This window comes from Salminus brasiliensis, chromosome 20, assembly GCF_030463535.1.
Source record: "Salminus brasiliensis chromosome 20, fSalBra1.hap2, whole genome shotgun sequence".
NCBI classification, from domain to species: Eukaryota; Metazoa; Chordata; class Actinopteri; order Characiformes; family Bryconidae; genus Salminus; species Salminus brasiliensis.
In genome coordinates, this window is record NC_132897.1 from 18,694,072 (window position 1) to 18,713,891 (window position 19,820).

Consider the following 19,820-nt stretch of genomic DNA (forward strand, 5'->3'; position numbering starts at 1 on the left):
TTGACAAGACTGACCAAAGCCCCGTCTCAGACCACCTCCAACTGACTGACACATGGACAGAGTTGTTGACTACACTTTATAGACAAATGTATTGGGATACCTGCTCCTTTACTGTTACTTTTGAAATCCAGGGTATTATGTTACTTTTGTTGGGGTAACTGTCTCTACTGTCCAGGGAAGGGGGCTTTCTATTAGACTTTGGAGCATTGCTATAAGGTTTTGATTGCATTCAGGGACGAAAGCGGAAGTGAGGTCAGGATGTTGGATGATCACCACCCCGCCTCATCCCAAACTCCCAAACTCATCCTAAAAACATTGGATGGAGCACCAACCATCATTCCAGAGAACACAGGGGCTTTATACCCCTCCAGCCCACGCCTGGGATTAGTCTTGGTGCCAATATATTCTTATATAATCTTCTCCAGATTCTCCACATTGGTGATACTTCTCTACAGGAACTAGACGAGCTGTGGGTTTGCATTTGCACTTCTGTGTCAGCAATGGGTGCAACTTCAAGTAGCTGAATGCATTCACTAGAAGAGGTGTCCACACACATTTGTATCCATTTTCCTTTCAATTAGCATCCATTTTCCTTTCAATGGAAAACTGTGAGGTCTTGGGCTGGGCTCGATCCCTGTCCGGTAACTGACCCAGTATGCTCAGTCAAATATTCAACTCATGACCTTTTTTTCAATAGACAACAAAGCGTGACGTTTTGGCATTACCATGCATCAGTGTCTGCAGTCTAGCAATGCATTGTCCTCTTTGAAATCAGTGGCTATTTTTGACTGATGTCCAGACCACATGCGTAGGAACCAAGATAAACAGGTGGGACATGCTCTCCTCAATATTACAAAGGACTATTTGTGCCCCCCAGTGAAACAACCTACACCAGTCTCAATTAATATCTGTAACTAACTAAAATCCTTTTTTTTCTTGTCGTGTCACAAACGCATTTGGTAGTCAGTGGTAGTGAGAACAGCTTCTATCTTATAAAAACTGTTGCCATTACTAGTCATGTTTGGTATAGGATGGTATTAGCGGCATGTGATTAGCCTATAAAGATGGACTCTTTTCAAAATAAAGGTGGTCAAGGTGTTCTTTGAGTGATGGCACAGAAGAACCACTTTGGTTCCATAGAGAAGCATGTTTATAACAGGAGATGTGAGAGTGTCTATAACCTTCTAAAGTTCAGAAGAACCTTCACACATCTCTATCACACGTTTTTTTATGGAACCAAAGGTGGTCCTTCTATGGCATCTCTCAAAGAAGCACTTGAAGCACCTTTATGTTGAAGAGTGTAGCTAGATTTTTATAACCACTGGTGTCTTATTGTCTTATTGATGTTTGGATGTAGGACTGGGCTTGTAACCACCCTCACATTGAGCATTCCCATCCACACCTCTCCATCTTTTCAACCATCTCTGTTCTTCTCTGGTTGATTTGGTCACCCCTGATATCCACCTTCTTCCTACACCCTGTCCCACCAGACTGTCTAGTAAATGTGCCCTTAGTCTTGTAAGCAGTCACAATTTCAAGTGAACCACCCTGTAACACCTGACTAACTCACATAGAACGAACAACCACAGCTGAGTGGCAATTACACCACTTACAGGCTTAAAGACATCAACCACCAACAAAGTATGGCGGCGCTTCACCCGGCAGGCTTTAAAACCCTCCTTGCATTAGCATTTTGTCACGTCTGACGACAGAATCAATCCTACAATCGAAAGATTGCAGTAAATAAGGAGATAAAGAGAAACAGAGCTGCTTGGCTCCATGCGCGGGGCTCCGTACAGCAAGCAAGAACGAGTGAGTGTGTGGAAAGCCACACTTCTCTTCATAATGCATGCCAGCGAGGGTCTCTCGATAGGAGCGCTGGCATGAATGACAGAGAGAAGGGAAGGAAATTGGGTCTTAAGGGGCATTCTCTCGTTCTTTCAAGCCTCCTACAAGGAAGCAAGAAGGGTTGGGTTCGGTGGTGATGGCGGTGGTTGGGCGGAGGAGGGGGTCGGGCGGTAAACCCATGGTGTTTTAGGTGTGTCTACAGAATGAATGAACATCCAGCTAATGAAAAGACCCTAGTGTTAAGCCAGTAAGACAGGGAGCTCTTTAAAGGCACAGCTGTTTTTCCTTTCTCACCTAGCTAAGGGGCTGCAGTGTAGCTCTGGGAGGGGAGGCCATGACTAGGCTAGCTCTATGAATGCAGGATGTGATACTGATTCCATGCCCTTGAGTGCAAGTTTCCAGAAACCCATTCGGCCTCTGGTTTACATGTACTAGTTACGTCCAGGGTTGTCGGTTTGCTACAGCATTCATTTAATTGTTTTAATGTATGTGTATAACATGCTTAATTACATGTGATGTACATTAACATTCCATGTTTACATATACAGGTTCAAGTCTACACTTCAAATTTTTTTTGTTTTAACAGAAATAATAAAAGCTCTACTTATAAAAGCCCTATTTTAGCGATTTATTTATGACCTAGCGCTACTCGGAACATGCAAAAAGCATGTATGAAGTTTCTTACTTAATCATATGTGTGTTTCGTGCAATAAACCAATCAGCGTGTCACTTGCCTTTCCCTTTAAAGATGCAGGTGCGGTCTGACTTCAGCGGATTGCTATTTCAGTGGTGCAAAGCGGGGATGTCAGATAGCAATGAACATCTGACTGTTGACTGCCTAGGTTGTTTTTAGTTAGTGGAGCACCTGTGTATCTGCGTTGCCAAGATAGAAATACGCCAGAAATGTACCTGAACACACTTCATTTCGAGACCACCACCACGCCCTCTATGGGCGCAAGATAGCAATGAGCATTGCGACACACCTTGCACAGCGAAGATAGGTCCTATAGCCTTTCTCATAATCAGTGATAATTACTTTTCACTGTTCAACTTCAGAATCTACAGAACGGCAGTAATGTCAATTGTCAGAAAATTTCTTGGCCAAACATTTTTTTTGTATGTAGATGGCAAGATCTACATACTACACAACTGTGCCAAAAAGCTACTCTTCATATACTATATAAACTTATACATAGTATAAATGTTTTGACTGTGTCCAGTCGACAAAGTGTGTGGTTAGCTAGCAGAACAGATTGTAATTGGTCGGCTGGGGTAGCTAACCAAGCGCCTGCTCGCTTCACCAGCTTTTGCCTTGTGAGCCTCGCTTCCATATTCTCTAAAAGTAACCAGTGTGTGCTGGGTTTATTTACAAGTTGAAGGCATAAAGAAAACAAGTCAAGACTGTGATGTAACAGTTTTGGGATTTTGAAATTGGCTCTTTTTAGATTATGCCAGAGACAACAGTGTTTCAGTTTTCAATTCTAGGAAGCAAGGACAGGGACTCCAAATAGTAAGAAATTCTGAAATTTGTGCTAAAACATCAAAGATTGCATGTTTCACTCAAATTGTTATGATGATAGCATAGAGTGAAATTACGGAGATTGCCAATCTCAATCTCAACCAAAGAGAAGATCCACATCATCGCTGTTTTGTTAGTAGTTAATTCAAGGGGCATTCTAGATGTTCAAATCGCTCAGATCAAGATGATATCTTTATTAAGGTCAATTATTGCTCGTATGGAATGAAAGTAATAGCCTATTTGCAGGGTTGTTTTTTTTTCTTCCAAGTGGTTAAATTGCACACTGACCTCAAAGATCATTCAGGTGAGAGTGGAGCCAAATTGAACATGCTAACGCATAATGGCAGCTTAAGTGAAGCGCGTGGGAAGTCACGACACTGAAAAAGCCTCTAATTGCTACCCTCCTTTAAGCTAAATGGCATTCAAGCTCCAGACGTATATTTATTTACAGTGCAAGAGCACAATAATACCGGCAGTGTGGGTGACCGTGGCTATGAGTATCCATTTAATATTACTGTACGCCACTCAGACGTAAGAAAGGGTGCAGTGACCGTGGATGCGAACTTGCATCTGTGCACAATTTATGCACACCTCACCTCCGCTGTATGGAGAGCGGGCGATCAAGAGGTCCACTGTTTTAGTCCTTAAAGGCATACTACAGATATGCCATATGTTTCCTCGGCTGCGATAAAGCCCATAGGTGAAGGACCACATTATTATATCATGCCCTGGTCTTTGCACGGTGTTTAACATGTAAAAGGTTCTAGCTTCAGGGCAAAACACTTGGCACAGATCAAAAGGTCAGTGACTTCAAAATGAAAATGGGTAGGCAGGTGGACTGGAAAAAAAAAACAAAAAGAAAAAACAAGCCACTGCAACAGAAGGATAGCGATAGTGTGGGGTTCTCCAGGGATACCTGCTAGGAACACTTGTGTTTTTTCATAATAAAAAAACAAAAAAACAGACAAGCTGTATATGAGGCCTGTCAGAACAGAATGATGTCATATGTCTGAAATGGAAGTTTCACAGGAGAAGGAAAAATGTTCCTAAAGTGCAAGTAAACCATCATTTATCTTTCACCCATTTCCTCCCCAATTTGGAGCGCCAATTACCCAACCTGTATGTACCAGCTATGAATACTTTAAAGCGCTAAATGATACATTTTAGGATCGATTGCTAAATAATAAGCCTCCACTGAACTACATTCCCAGGCACAAGATCACTTCATTGAGAACATCTTTCAACTTCAAATGCTCTCTTCATCTGAGGTCAACATCTAGGGCTGTGAAAAGGTTTTTTGATGTAATTAACTTGGTGAATGAAAGAAAAGCCCTCAAGCACCTTTATAAATGAGTGTACTTTGAGTGGCTGTCAAAGATTGGGAGCAGTGTGTGTGTGGTGGTGGTAGCGGTGGCAGTGGGGGATGTGGGTATGTTTGCTTCAGCCTGGCTCTTTTTTTTAGAGGAAAGATGTACCCGGGCGAATGATTAAATTGTTCACTGGCATATGAACACAGATTGCCTCAACAACTCGGCTTCAATCAACTCAGTCCTCTCCCCATCCCACCCCATTTCACCCCATCCATCACCTCCCCTCCATATTCCTGCCCAAACAATTAAAGAGCAACTCCAGCTGATATAGGGACGAAAATGTGGCTTTGGGACTTCGAGGGGTCGGTGATGGTGGCGAGGGGGGGTGTGACTGGGACTTATCGTGGCAAGGTTGGTCAGTGAGGAAGCGGTGATGAAATTACACTAATTACAAAGAGGACTTCAGGGACTGACCACACATCTGCACCTGGTCAGAATCAATCCGTTCCAGTTTATTGGAGGAAAAAAACAAAAAACAAAACAAGCTATGGAACGTGTGCCGTTTTTCTTATTTTTCATTTACACACCAGCGGTGGTGGGTGGGTGGTGGTTGGTGGCAGACTTCAGCGCAACCCACACTAACAGGACTTTCTTCTCAGAAGTCATTAGAATAATAAAGGCTGGTAGGCCAAGTGGCAGAAAACATTAAAGTAGATTGGTAGGCCATGCTAGCACACTAGCAGCCAGTCATTAGCAGACAGCCAATTAAACTTCCCGGTTTGCTTCATTTGAGCGGAGGGGTCTGCGGACGCACATAGCAGCAGAGACATCTGCTGGAGAAAAACCGTTCTGAGAACAGCAAAACGGCAGCATCATAGCATGCAGAGCAGGGGCAGCTTTTCTGAATAGATACTTCAAGCCAATTAAATTACCCCCTGCCACCAGCTCATCTTCACACGAATGCTTGTGCCTCAAAGCTGGCAACACAAACAAAAAGCATCTGAGGGCGCAAATTAAATATACATTTAAAAGAATGGCCTATATGATTTACTTCCCCACCCCCCTAATACATAAAGTAGGTGAATAAGAAGTTTGTTTTATAGGTGTCTTATATCATACAGGAAAGCTGAATGATCTCATGAGGAATAAGGAGCTGACACATGTTGTAGGCCACACTACGGTGTAGATGTTCCTTGTACATATGCAGGCCTTGGCCTAAATCATAAAACACATTTTTTGATTTCCATTCAAGGCTGAGTGGAACATGTGGAATGATGTGAAGCAAAATAGTCCCCAAGGAAAGCCAAAATTAAAAAAAAATGCAGTGTGCCTTCATTTAAATTGCTTACACAAGACTCCAGCTTATTACTACAGAACGTAAATCGAATGTAAATGCAGTTCCTTATGGAACAATCTATGTAATTGAATTGAAACTGTTTAATCTAGTGTCACCACATTAATAATGCATTAAAGCTAAAAAGTATTAACGCTACCCATTTTCTTTTAAATGCTGCTAAAGTATTTTCCTAGCTTAACCCTTTAAACTGTCCATAGTTTTAAACTGACCTAGTACAGCTGCTCAGATGCGGTCCAATGGTCTTATAGGATCCATGGCTTAGTCTCAAATGGCTCTGTACTCCCTATATATTTACATTTACATTTAAGGAATGTGGCAGATGCTCTTTTCCAGAGCAGCTTACAAAAGAGCTTTACTGTTTACTCAGAAAATACCCTTAGCTAGTTTGTATAGACTAGGATGCAAAAGATAGCTCTAAGCTTAGATACTACTAAATACAAAAGTCACTATGGATACCATAATACTCCACACTACACCTCTTACAGCCGACAACACTGAGACCAGGCAGTCAAACATTTTAAAAACTATAACCGATAATTGATGGTAAGTTTCCCCTTTTTCTCCCAATTTGATTCTGCCAATTAACCCACTTGTTCGTAGCCCCCCTAGGACTAGCAATGCTCCCAACACTAAGAGGGTAATGACTCCTCTGATACAAAGCCAGCCACCGGCTCTTTTCTAACTGCTGCCGATGTGGCATCGCCAGGCAGCCATCAAACTTGGAGGAAAGTGCTTGGTCCCCAACTCCACAGCACTGCTTAATAGTGTTGAGGTGTACAGCCAATTGTGCTCTTTTGGACTCTGTCCACTGATGGCAAAGTGGCATGGCTCTGGATTCGAACTTGTGATTCCAGGCCAAATCCAATAGTTCACATTATTCCAAGGTTTTTCACAGTCACACATCTCTATTAAAAGCATGGTTCATTACCAGTTAAGTGAACTGAAGACAAAACTGATGTGTTAATATAATTGATCTGTTGATTCATCATTTTTTTTCCATTGGAGTAAATCCACTGTAAATGGCTATGGTACCTTCAAAGTCTTTGGTTAATGGTATTACTGTCAGGGAGGTATTTGGCAAAACATGACTCATGGTCCCTAATCTAATGTAAAGTCCTATTTGAACAAAAAGGACAAAGCGAGTTGAAAAGTAACAGGCTTTGCTTTCCCAACAAAAGAGATCAATGGATATTTTCATTCATTTATTTGTTCTTCTCACAGCAGATGGTAACGGCGCTCTGGAGCCTTCGAACTTCTGCTTCTGAGAGTTTGAACTGAATCGTTTGGAGATGTGCCTTAGCTCCTGGCAAACAGTGCCTACACCTGGGAAATTTCCCACCACATGCATGAGCAATCTATAAACAGGAGCAGTTTCGTGAGAAGGGGAGGCAGGAAAATATCGACTAGCATCTACCCGCTCAAGTGTACTGGCATTCAGAAGAGTGAGCTACCATTTGATCTGAATGACAAAAGGAGCAATATCAAATTAGCTCTGTAGATCTGTGGTGGGTAGATTTGCATGTTGGGTGTATTAACCCTTAGATTTTGAACTTACCCCTTCAGAAAATGCATGGTGTAATTGGATATGAATTTTTAGCTTGTTTCAGCTTGGTCACATCTTTAGACATCATGGCCTTAAAGCAGTGGTATGCGAGAATTAATATTTCTTGCTCCTGGGCTTCCCCTGCAGACGGTAAGTGCAATCCGCGCTTTAAGGCACCCCTAAAGGACACGCTTTACACATGCATTTCTGGACAAGCTGAGAGACACAGAACTATCACTGAAAGTGAATGAAGCATGTGGGCTAACGTGTAAATATTACAGTTACATAGTACAGTTAGCAGTGTTTCTGGAGTAGCAATGATAAACTTGCTACTCTCCCTTTTACAAGTCAGTGAAGCATCACAATGATGAAGCTGCTATGCTATGGTCAAATATGTTACATAAAGCTGCTTTAATGTTCATTGCTAAACTGATACTTATATTTCTATTAGCAGCCTGCAAATGTGAGTGTCTTCCATGTTCCCAGCACACCTGAGCCAAGTAATCAACTCATTTATACGCCTTAACTGAGCTGAAGTCGGTCCAAGCAGAGCTGTGGGCCACCAGAACCATGGTTGGAGACCACTGATGTAAAGCACTGAATGCCTGCCAGATTTCTCAAACTCCATTCTGACATGACAGAAATCTCACCAGTCCCAATCCCCTGGTAAACGGGTGCTCAGCTAGGAGTTTTGACAAAAAAAGGTCCCCAGCTGCTGGAAACCTCAGTTTTGTGGGTTTGAAGGTCAAAGAGGTGGCTTTGCGCAATGTGACATCAACAGTTGCAGCTGTTGCATCCCATTTTTGTCTGATCGTAATGAACGGCATACAATGTCTCCATCTATCTGCTCCGCCATGATGTTACTGGGTGATTTAATATTCATGTTGACACTAATTGCACACTCACTACTGAGCTCTTGGCTATTCTTGACTGTTTGGGTTTTACAAAGCATACTGATTTTCCACAATATAATCATAGTTGCTCTGTTCCACTGGTCTCCACATTTTCGTTTTTGTTACTGCTGCTACTGTTGGCTTAGTGATCACAGGCTCAATGAACTGTTATCTCAGGACCCCCCACTTCTAAACCACTTAAGAAAACTACTATCTCTGTCTGTAATCTTCATCCTGTTGACCTGCACCTGCTTTCTGACTCAGGATCTCTTTAAGACTGAGCTTTTTTCTGAGCTTTCTTTCAATTATGTAGATATGTATATATGGTTTCACTTTCTAATGACTATTTCTATTATATTTAACATTCATGCTCCTCCAAATATTAAACAGACCTCTGCCCACCCCTGAGCCTAGAGCTTTGATAGCTATCAGTTCCTGTACAAAAAACTGGCCTTACTATTCATTATTTGCTTTTTCCTTAAAATATCTGTCAGTACTGAGACAATCTAAACACTGCACACAGTGCCTATACATGGTGGCTGTTCTGAACTCTATTTTGGACCAAACTTCTTCAACCTTCTTCTCTGGCTACTCCCAGCTACGCTGAACAGTACCAGGCTTTTCAGGATTTCTTTCAGATTAAAATACGCAGCAGGTACCAACACTTCCCTACCATAGAACAGTCTTCGCAAGTAATGCTAACACTGTTCTCACTGCTTTCACCTCAATGTCAATCCGTGGACCGTCTCTGATATCATTTAGAAGTCTTTTCCCTCATCTTGTCCTGCTTCCACTTAGCATCTGTGCCTCTCTTTCTTCTCCCATTGCTTGATTTACCAGTGTTTCTTTTCTGCTTTTGCCCAAATCGCTGCAGTTACTCACATACTTCAAAAAACCTGGGTTAGGTACATCGTCACTTTCTCATTATAGACTCATCTCCAAGCTCCCGTTCCTAGCCTAGGCGATACTCTAGTGCCTAGTAATACTCTTTCAGTCTGGATTTCGCACCCAGCCAAGTACCTAGTCCGTCCTTCTGTGAGTCATATTTTACTTTCTACGTTCAGTTTTTTTAACATTCTTATACGTCTGGACTTCATTTCGACCTTCGACACCATACATCCTGACATACGTATTTCCAGCCATAAGTATTAATGGCTTAGCTATTGATCAGTTTCAGTCCCATCTTACCAACAGGCAACCGGTCATCTCTAACTGTACACATGCCATCTATTGTTTTTTCAGGGAGTGCCCCAGGGTTCTGTTCTTGGACCCCTCTTTTTTATAATATACTCTAAATTTAATTTCTATGTCAGATTTGAACTATCATTCCTAACTACAGTTTTCTATTTTCACTGTTATGCCGACGGCATTCAGGTTACATTACCACTGCATCCCCCACTGTTTCTTTTGTTCTGGTCCAAAGACTTTTTACAACTTGCCCAGCTTTTCTGTTGATGGTTTTTACATTCAAGTGAGCCCCATATTAAGTCACTCGTTTGCGTCACTGGTTCTTCTCTGGTTCATCTTCTCATATTAAGTACAAACTTCTCCTGCTCATGTTGAAAATCCTTTATGGTCTCGTCTCTGCTTACTCAACTAAGCTTCTTCATCCTTACTGTCTTTCCCGCTCCCTCACATCTTCTGATACTGGACTACTTGCAGCCCCATGCACAAGACTTTTCTCAGCTGGGGGCAGGTCCTTCAGTGCTGCTGCTTCTGATCTCTAAAAATTCTCTTCCACAGTCTTTTCATGACTTTATGCTCTTTCTTTAAAGGTCAGCTTAAAACTTTAATATTTACAGCAGAATATTCTTCATTTCCTATTTCCTCTTTTTTTGTTTGTTTGTTACCTCCTGCTCACCCCCACCAGTTTCTCTTTGTAAAGAGTCCCTGTGGTTTGTGAAATGCACTGTATACACTGAAGTTATATAAATATAATTCCTGGCTTACCTCGGAAACCTCTATTAGCTCCCTTGTCAGGACGTTCACATCACTGCACATAATATATTACTGTACTACTTATACTACTGTTTTGAATAATGTAATACCCTTTTTGCTGGCCTTCCCTCGAAAACCATTACCACATCACAGTATATTCAAAGTCCTCTCTTCCAGCTACCACTTTCTGCCCATGTTCTATATGAAATAGTCCTTTCAACCTTTAAAACCTCCAGTATTGTCTTGTAATCAAGTCATGTTTTACTGGCAGTCCCTAACTTCTCTCTTTTCCATGCGTGGCAGACCCTTCAGTTTACTGAAACATGAACCCTACAGAACCTTCATACTATATCTTGTAATGCATTATTGATCTATGTAATTAGATGTAAGCTAATCAGTCTCATATTTAACACATCAATAACATGTTTTAACATGCAATGCAGGTCTAAGAAATAACTTCTACATCCAAATGGTGTACTATATTCTAACAGCAGGTCTTTTTTAATCAGGCACAGATTGCAAGACTCTAAATTTAACATATGGAGCAATACTTGGGAGTAAAATCCTTAGTTTTATGATTTATGTAGTGCACTATATAGGGAGTAGGGAGCTTTTTCGATTAAACATTTAAATGATGTTGAAAAGTTATTTCTAGCTGCTGCCACACCCTGAACTTGTTCAGAAGTAAAGTACATTAAGTCCGAAGTATTATTGTAAGCTGTAAGCTGTAAGACAAGGGCGGGAGGATACAATCGTAGAGGAGCCAAACCAGGGACTGTATTTATGGTGTATATGAAATTTACTGCCTAAGTGGGATACATGTGCTATGTATATTAATAGGTTGGAACAGTCAGCCATTGTTGTGCTTAGTATTTGTCAGTGAGTGTCATGTTCTGTTTTTTTTACACAATAATGTTACTAAATTATCGAAAGTAATACATAAATAAATCTTATTTTGTCCACTCTGTAAAACAGTGTACTGCATAAAACATTGTGACTAAACTCTATGAAATATGTAACCGCATGACAGCCTGAACAACAAACATTTTATCTGAATAATTTTAACCGTTTCTAACAATGTCGTTAAAAAGTACTCACAATGTTCATCAGTGTAAGAAGATAGTTCTGGACATGCTCCTTTCCGTGGAAGCGCACAACAGAATCATCAACCCCAAGGAGAACCTCAATGTTGTAGTCATCATCACCGGCATGCCTGCGCTTCCTGGCTGTGTGGTTGACTTGTTTGGCGATGTTGTCCAGCACTCCAGGAACATCCAGTTCAGGCTCTGCAGGAGAAAATGAGAGTGAGTGAGTTTTTCAGTTTCTGAAACACTTGGCGAGAACAAATTCACACCCTGGGGTCAACAGGATGAATCAATGCACCATGAGCTTGTGTCTGGTATTTTAAAATTTGGTCGTAGAGTGCCTCTTCTCATGCTGTGCACTTTTTTTTAAAAGAAAAGACTTTCCCATGGGTTCCTTAGGGGTCTATATAGAACCATGACAACTTAAATACCCATTTTATTGCCTAAAAAAATGTTCCAATTATTGTTACATAGAACCTTTTTTGTTAAGTGTTGGACATTTTACTACATAGCACAAATTGTAAGGAACCAACTGTGGTTGGTGTAGCAGAATGGGTAGTAACATTGCCTTCCCTGTGGCAGACTAGGGTTTGATTTCCTGGCTAGGCAGGAATCCTACACAACACCAATAAGCGTTCTTTGGTAATACTCAGTCACCCACCTGTGTAAGTCACTCTGGATAAGCTTCAGCCAAACATCATTAACATAAATGTTCTCATCCTACCTCAGTCAGTTCAACTGATGTAATTATACTAAAGTGAAACCTATTGGCATATTGACATCAAATGCTACAGGCAGTCCAAGAATGGTAACTGACATTTAAACATGTAATTGTCCAGTGATCCGTCACACGCTACAAACGTTCTGCTAGATTCATTACATACCAAACATGGATTCTGACACTCTCAGTGGCCTGCTCCAAAAGCTTTGGTTACAATGGCGGTTCAGTCACTCTTTCTGCATAATTTAGAAAGCCTTTTGAAGTCGTCAGAATGCTTGCACAAAGCCAAGAGCTGTCACATTTCATAATGGAAGGGGATTTGTATGTTTGTTTACAGTGACAATATCAAGGCCTGAGTCAAGCCCAAACCACTTTGTTCACCAGCTCTTTGGGTTATGCAAGTGGACAGCAGCCAAGAATGCCAGCAACATACTCTGAGTGCTTGTTGTTGCTCGTTTTTTTTTTTTATTTAACTCTCTGAACACTTTGAGTAGAATAGTTTAGGGAATTATCCAGCTTATCGGCCTCAAAATTCATAATTAATTTATGCATAATAATATCTGCATTTGTTTTGTGAAACCTTTACAATTTTCTGTTTTTTTATGCATAGATGTGACCTGGAGTGTGTGTCAGATCGTCATCTCCAAGCCCTAAAACTTACCTAGGGGAACCCAATTACTCAAATAACAAAATACATAGTTTTCAGATTTCTTTTTTAAGCAAAATTATCTAACGTTAAATATCTTTCCTGTAAAAAAGTATCTGAAACTCTCAGTACTCTTTTGCTTTCAAAAACTCTTTCATTGCATTTCAAAAGACTCCCATAGCAGCAATAACTTTGCAACCTAGCTGTTTTGGTAAGTAGTAATTGGTGCTTGGCCATACCTCCTTATACAACCTGTTTCAACTCTGTGATCCTGGTAGGCTTCCTTGCATGAACTGGTCATTTTAGGTCGTTCCACAACTGAACTGAACTTTTATTGACTTAAGGTTGGGCTCTGATTTGGCCGTTCCAAAATGTTGAGCTTTTCTACTTCAACCATTTCTCTGTAGACTTACTAGTGTGCTTAGGGTCATTGTCTTGCTGCATGACCCACCATTCTCTTTCAGTGTTTGTCTGATAGTAGACAGATTACAGTCCCAATTTTAGGCTGGTCTTAAACACTTCCCAGATTATACAACAAGAATCATAACACCTAAAGGAAGAATGCAGAACTGGCTCTTAGCCTAGACAAATGGTTCTTCATATATAAGGAAAAGCTCTTGTAGATGCCTTTAAAAAAAAAGGCATCTACAAGGCAGCACCAAAAATGCTTCCACTGAGCTTCTTTTCCTGTACTGCTAAGAATTTATGTTCTAATAGTGAAATAACCCTTATGATCTATAATCAGCGATTCTAGCATTTCATAACTGATGCAGTTGAATTGCCACCAGCAGGTAAAAGCATCACGGTGCACTGATCTAGACCCACTCCTCTAGTCCCTCGCTCCAGCCTATGGACCTCTGTCTATCGTTAGCGTGGGTGAAGGTAAATACTGGGAGCGGCTTTCGCTCTGGGTTTGGCTCGGGTCTACAGTGTGGGGATTGTGAGGCGCATTCCTTTGCCCCGTGTCCCGTCATGACATACACATTCTTGTGCTGCCCAGTTCCCAGAAGGGTAAACATCGTTCCACTTCAAAAAATACAGGGCTTCCCCTCAGACTCCTTTAAGACTCAGAGCATGTGTTTGTGTGTGTGTCCCAGCTTGGCTGGCCTGACCCACAGTGGCTCTGCATCTCATTCCCTTGGGGATTTCTCTGCTGGGGAAATGGTGAAGCAAAGATAGCACACACGTGGCAAAGCTGGCCAGTATCTCTTATTAAAATATGTAAAAAAAAAAAAAAAACATGACCACCAATGGCGACTCACACAGACCAAACGGTCGCTAGTGGAAATCTACCGTGCCCGAGCTGGACGCCTCCAGGGGAGTTGGGTTTCATCGCTACGTCAAAGCGACGCACTCCAACACACAGGAGCTAATGGGGGTTTTTTTCGGCTCTGCTACACAGAATGCGTCCGTTCATGAAAAACTGGTCAGCATTAGAAACGTAAAGTCCTGAAATGTGTGTGCGGTCACCACCAGCCAGTTAATCTTCTATTTTTTGCCTGTGGGGCATAAATCCCAGCTAATTCCCCCTACCTGCTATATTATAGAGATTGTATTTTGGAGGCAGGGGGAACTTTCTTGCCGTTTGCATACATGCATAGGTCCCAACATGTCTCTTGTCACCAGTAGGAGAAGGAAAAAAAAGACCACAAGCAGACACAAAAGCATGCTCTATTATGTTTACTCAAAGCAGAAGTTAGCTTTACCTACACAAAAGCAGTATTTTGCTTGATTCCTATCCATTTTTCTTAAAGGGAAATTCCACCAACTTTTAAAATGCCTCTTAAGTCCGTGTTTTAGATGTAAACAGTAATTCAGAAAGGTTTGAAGCGAACTGGTTCATTATAGAGAAATGGGACTCCAGTTTTTTTTTGCTAGTGATGCCGACAGGAAGCAGGGGTTGTGATGTTTAGTGCCCAAATAGAATAGAGTTTCATATGTAATGTTGGTCATGGTAAAACTGTTGCACATCTCAAAAACTACATTTATTTTTAATCTATTTTTAATTGGGGACTGTCCCACCTTGTAGCAGCCTGTATGTAGCTCTCTACACTAAAACATGTGTAATGCCAAATCCTTCTCAAACCTTAAAGACATCCTGCAATATATTTATAACCATTTTACCCTAATAACTTTCTGTCATTAAGCTTTTCAGACATTTCAGACGTTCCATTCACCACCACTGCAAACAGTTCTGTCCGGGGAAGCTGCTCTAGAACGGCTCACTTCTCATCTCCTAAAATTCCTCTCTAAGGTACAAAACTTAGGCCCCTCCTTATGAAACATTGACCCCTTTTTAATGCAAAGAGGCCAATGCAAGCTGGCAGTGATCAGTTAATAAAAACCATCCACTGATGAAACTTATTTATTGATGAACTCCTGTAGAGTAGATTTGATTTTAGCATTGTCTTAGCCAACTCCATTATTTACAATGCGCCAAGTTGCAAAATATGGGTCAGCGCAGAGAATCAAAAGTGGAGTGGGGGCAGGGGGGGTTGTAGAGCTGCGTGACTGGATTTAATTTTGCTCGCCCTGCTTTTATTTACCTTCGGAAAAGGGGGTCGATCGGCTTCCCGCACATAAAACCCAGATTAACAACCCTCCCTTTGAAGGCTGAAGGTGGGTCTTTTTCGCTGCCTACTAGAATCCACAATTAAGACCGAACAGCATGCTAATAACTAACAGCATAGCGAGTGAGCCGAAAGATGCTGCAGGAGCCGGTTTACGTGGAGCTTTTATTTTTTTTTACACGTGGCACGGAGGAATAAAGAAGGCAGAAGTGGTGCTCTAAAGTGTCAGGAGCTGCTGGAACACTTTATAAGCATAGGAGAATGCCCTTGTAAATATTACAAGCTGAGCTGGCAAACTGTAAGCTTCTGCAGTCAAAGTGAAGCAAGGTGTTGAGGGCAGGGGGGTTACTCTTCATGAACACACATTTATTCAAGGCTATGGTTTGACTGTTAACTTGATCTTTTGTTTTTTCCTCTTTGATTCACTAGGCCTCCATGCTGAAAGTTGTGTCTCCAAACTTCACATCTTGCTCAGCGCACTTAAATTCCAGTTAACGGAACTCCGGCTACAGAGGAGGCCGCAAGAGGTAATCGATATATATACATAGAGCGTCTAGCTTTGAAACAAAGGATGTTTTTAAAAATCGCCAGCTGTTAAGTAACTGGAGTTTTTTGTAAGAGTGAGCCAAGGAAGGTGGTACAGCATGGATGGATGTATTTGGAATCATCTGGATCTGATGACAAATAAAATGTGGTCTGATCTTGACCGTTAACTAAACCAATAGCACGAAAACATTGTACCGTTCATCTCTCTTATTGAGTACATTGAGTAAACATCTTCATTGCAGGCTAGAAAAAGTAAGTGAACTTTTGAATTCAGTAGCCTCCACTAAACGTATCCTGTAACTGCAAATAAATGTGCACTATATGAAGAAGGTGTTTTGGACCGTACCTCCCTGCAAACATGCCTCAGTTCTTCAAAATTTCTAAGATGCCCAGGATGTCCACAGCCCCTTAATGTCATGCCACAAGCACCCTGATGAGGTAAGAGTCAGGATCCTGACTTGGCCACTGGTTACTTGCATTAGTATTTAGATAATTGTCTTATTTCACCACCCAAAGTCTCCAGATCATGGACTACTGCCTGTGTTCTGTAAAATGTTTTAAATCTTTTAAATGTAAACATTCAGGTCATTTCAAAGGGTTCACTCACTTTTTCTTCGTTGAAAAGTGGTTCTGTGCACTTCTGAAAAAGAGTTATTTGAGACAATAATGTGGAATCCTTTTTGCTGCTATATAGATTTTTTTAAACAGTGTAAAAAGAATCTCCAAAAGATTTGCTTTGTATGTGATGAATCTTTAAAAAGGTTGTTTGATCTCTGCCATTGCCTTTATTGACAAACCCTTGAAGAATTCTTGTTTTTTAAGAATATACTACATCATTCAGAGCTAACAGTACCACATATTACATTGAAACATTAACATAGTTTCAATAGGCAGCCTACAAATGCACCTGTAAATCACCAAACGTTGTCTGCCTGCAATGTAGAAAGTTTATGCTACAGTCTTTGGTCTGACCCACAGGCTTTGGTCATGCTGACGGCTCAATCATGGCCCTTTATGCATAATTCAGAAACGGCTTTAGAAATGCCGGAGCAAAAGCCGAAGGTTGTCACTTTTCATAATGAAAAAATATTTGCATGTTTGTCCACTATGACAATGTCAACCTGCCCTGAGAGAGGGCATTCTTCATCAGCTCCGATAGCACAGACTTTCTGCTGTCACCAGCACTTACGCCCAGCAAAAATGAAGGACTTTTTTTTTTGGCTAGATGCTGATTCTGTACAAAGCTGAGCAAAGAAGGGTAATACATGCTTTGTTGGGGCAGTGTTAGCTCAAGTGATCAAGTCATCAGGTTTAACTCTTTCAATATTCTTTCAAATGGCTGGGAACTGCTAGCTGGTCCAGACGTCTACTACTACCTATACCTTAGAAACGAGTCAGCTAGTTTTTAATTAGATTCTGAACAACAACAGGCCTGGATTTTCAAAAGGTGTCATAGAATGGAAAACTGTAGTTATCCTGGCATAGTTGTGAACAATGAGAGTTACCGGTACACGGTAGTGACATATTGTGAACTTCAAACACTGCTCTACATATGTAAAACAGAGCTGTAAAAGGGGCCAATTCCAGAACCTTCAAACCCTTTTATATAACAACAGTCTCGACTCCTGACGTTTACGCCACCAACATTTTCATAAACCCAGCCCACTAGTAGAATTCTTCCAAGGTTAAATGCAACGATTGTTTGAGGAGAATATGGATGTGAGGCTGGAAATGCTAAAATTTAACACTTGCTGACCAGTCAAAGAGCTGGGAGAGAGCCGCACTGCACATCAGCACGCTAGCAACACACCATGCCAAGTGGACACCAAGAGGAACCAGAGAGGACAGCAACACTATTCGGTAAGAATTACAGTGTTCTTGTTGCAGTGCTTAAAACCTAGCTAAGCTGGGTTCTGCTAGGCTACGTGGCTACAGTGAGCTGCCTTGGTTCCGTAAACCAGCTAATAAAAGCACTGATTTTCCACCATAAAAGGTCTAAAGTAAAATAACAGGGTTGTAAATAGGCTTGTTAAACTGCATATGAACATTACTTACTATTTTTACAGCAAAGAATACTATATAATCTACTATATATATCCATCTCCCAAATGCATAATAATTCCTTTAAACTGTTTAATAATAAGACATACACATAAGACCTCGTATTTTGATACTAATGGATCATCTAACGTACAAATCATAGAGACAGCAACAACTCGTTCCATGGATTGACATGAGGACAGCTCCTATTTGAAGTCATAAATGACATGTCATAAATAAATCATGGTTTATAAAGCAAACCGGCAGTGGACCTCTGTCAGACTTGCTCTTGGCTTTTCCTCATGAGCTGACATGACACTTGGCTTCCTTCTCAAATGTCACTCAGGCTGTCAGCGACGTGACAGCTAAATCCCCTCAAAATCACAGAAAGGCAGCCGCCAATGAAACTGGGAAATAGGGGAAGGCCAGACCGACCTCCTGCCCTTATTTCTGTGCTTTCATTGATAATGTAGAGTCATCAAGTTTGGCTCTTTGAGGCTTCTGGCCAACCTTACTGAAACAGTGAGGGGCCATAATTAATGTGCCCATGGTGGCTCCTACGGAAAACTGATCTTCACAATCTGTCCAAAGCTTTAGAGGGGTCTTGAGGGTGACGGACTACTTTATATCTCAATGGCGGCATGAATAAAACCCCGGCTTGTGTCAACTGTCTGCGATGGCCCCCAGGGAAAGACCTCCATAACCGAGCAGATGTATCCCCTCCCACAGCGAGGCAGTGAGCACACACGTCCAGACAGACAAATAGAGTCACGCACACACATACACGCGATCCGAGAGGCTTGGTGTTCCCCAGATTCTCTGTCTCGCAAAACAAAAACAGATGTGGCCACACTGACGGAAATGCGACGAGGTCTTAATATTAAGCTTTGTCTAAGGGGAGCCAGGTGCATCGCAAGAAGAAGAAGAAGAAAAAAAGCTCTTGCTAAAAAAGCAAACAAAACCTCACCGCAAACCCAACAAAACGCTTTCGGATATTCAGCATTAGAGGAATCTGGTTCTAATATCCCAGAAGGAGGAGTTGAAATTTCGTATGCTTCCCATATGACACAGGCACTCACATCAAAAGAGGGTCCAGAGGAAATTCTGGTCCCTGGGAAAGCCAGCCAGGGACACTTCATGAGCGACACTGACCATGATTACACTGACATCAAGAAAGGCCCACAACCACGGAAATGTCTCAAAATGCCCTGAAATTATTGTCAGACATCACTGAAGTCCTCCCAACCTCAAGACAAGCCCAGAAGGACCTTAAAATGTCCCAAAACGATCTGAAAAGGTCAAAGACAAAAAACAAGACATGCTTGTGAATTGAGCAGATTGAGCAGATTCTGCTCCGAAACCAGATGGTAAAGCCTAGCAAAGTAAAGTCTTCACATCAGACAGCAGAGTTCTTCACATTCATTTCAGCTAATGAACAATCTGTTGAGTAGAATAGGCAGGGTGGCAATGACATCATCCTCTGGGCCAAGAATTCTAGGAATGCCTCTTGTTTTGCCAGAGTGTCTAAAACCGGCAGCCTTTGCACAGAGAGAGTGAAGAAGAAGGGTATTGTGGGATGGCAATAAAGCACTTCCTATTTCGCTGCCAGATGGCATGGCTTCGGGGTGATCCAATGGAACAAGCGCTCGCAGCTTAAGTGACCAGCTCTGATACACTCAAGTGATGTAGAGTGCTCCCAAGGTTGTCTCTGTTTTTCAAGCTGGGACTATAGAGGATAATTATAACAAGGTCTCATGGAAAGAATTCATCAGGCAAGACCTCAACTATTACACTTTGGTTTTTT

At 41.6% G+C, this 19,820-nt stretch overlaps 1 protein-coding gene across 4 annotated transcripts in view; it reads right to left on the reverse strand.

Annotated features, from left to right (window-relative positions):
* The window catches only part of adamts3 (ADAM metallopeptidase with thrombospondin type 1 motif, 3), a 201,006-nt gene that overhangs the window by 94,104 nt on the left and 87,082 nt on the right, over positions 1-19,820 (reverse strand). For all 4 annotated transcript variants that reach the window (XM_072664961.1, XM_072664962.1, XM_072664963.1 and 1 more), the window contains one exon: positions 11,507-11,694. In XM_072664961.1, coding sequence (XP_072521062.1) covers positions 11,507-11,694 — 188 coding nt within the window. The remainder of the gene's footprint in view (positions 1-11,506; positions 11,695-19,820) is intronic.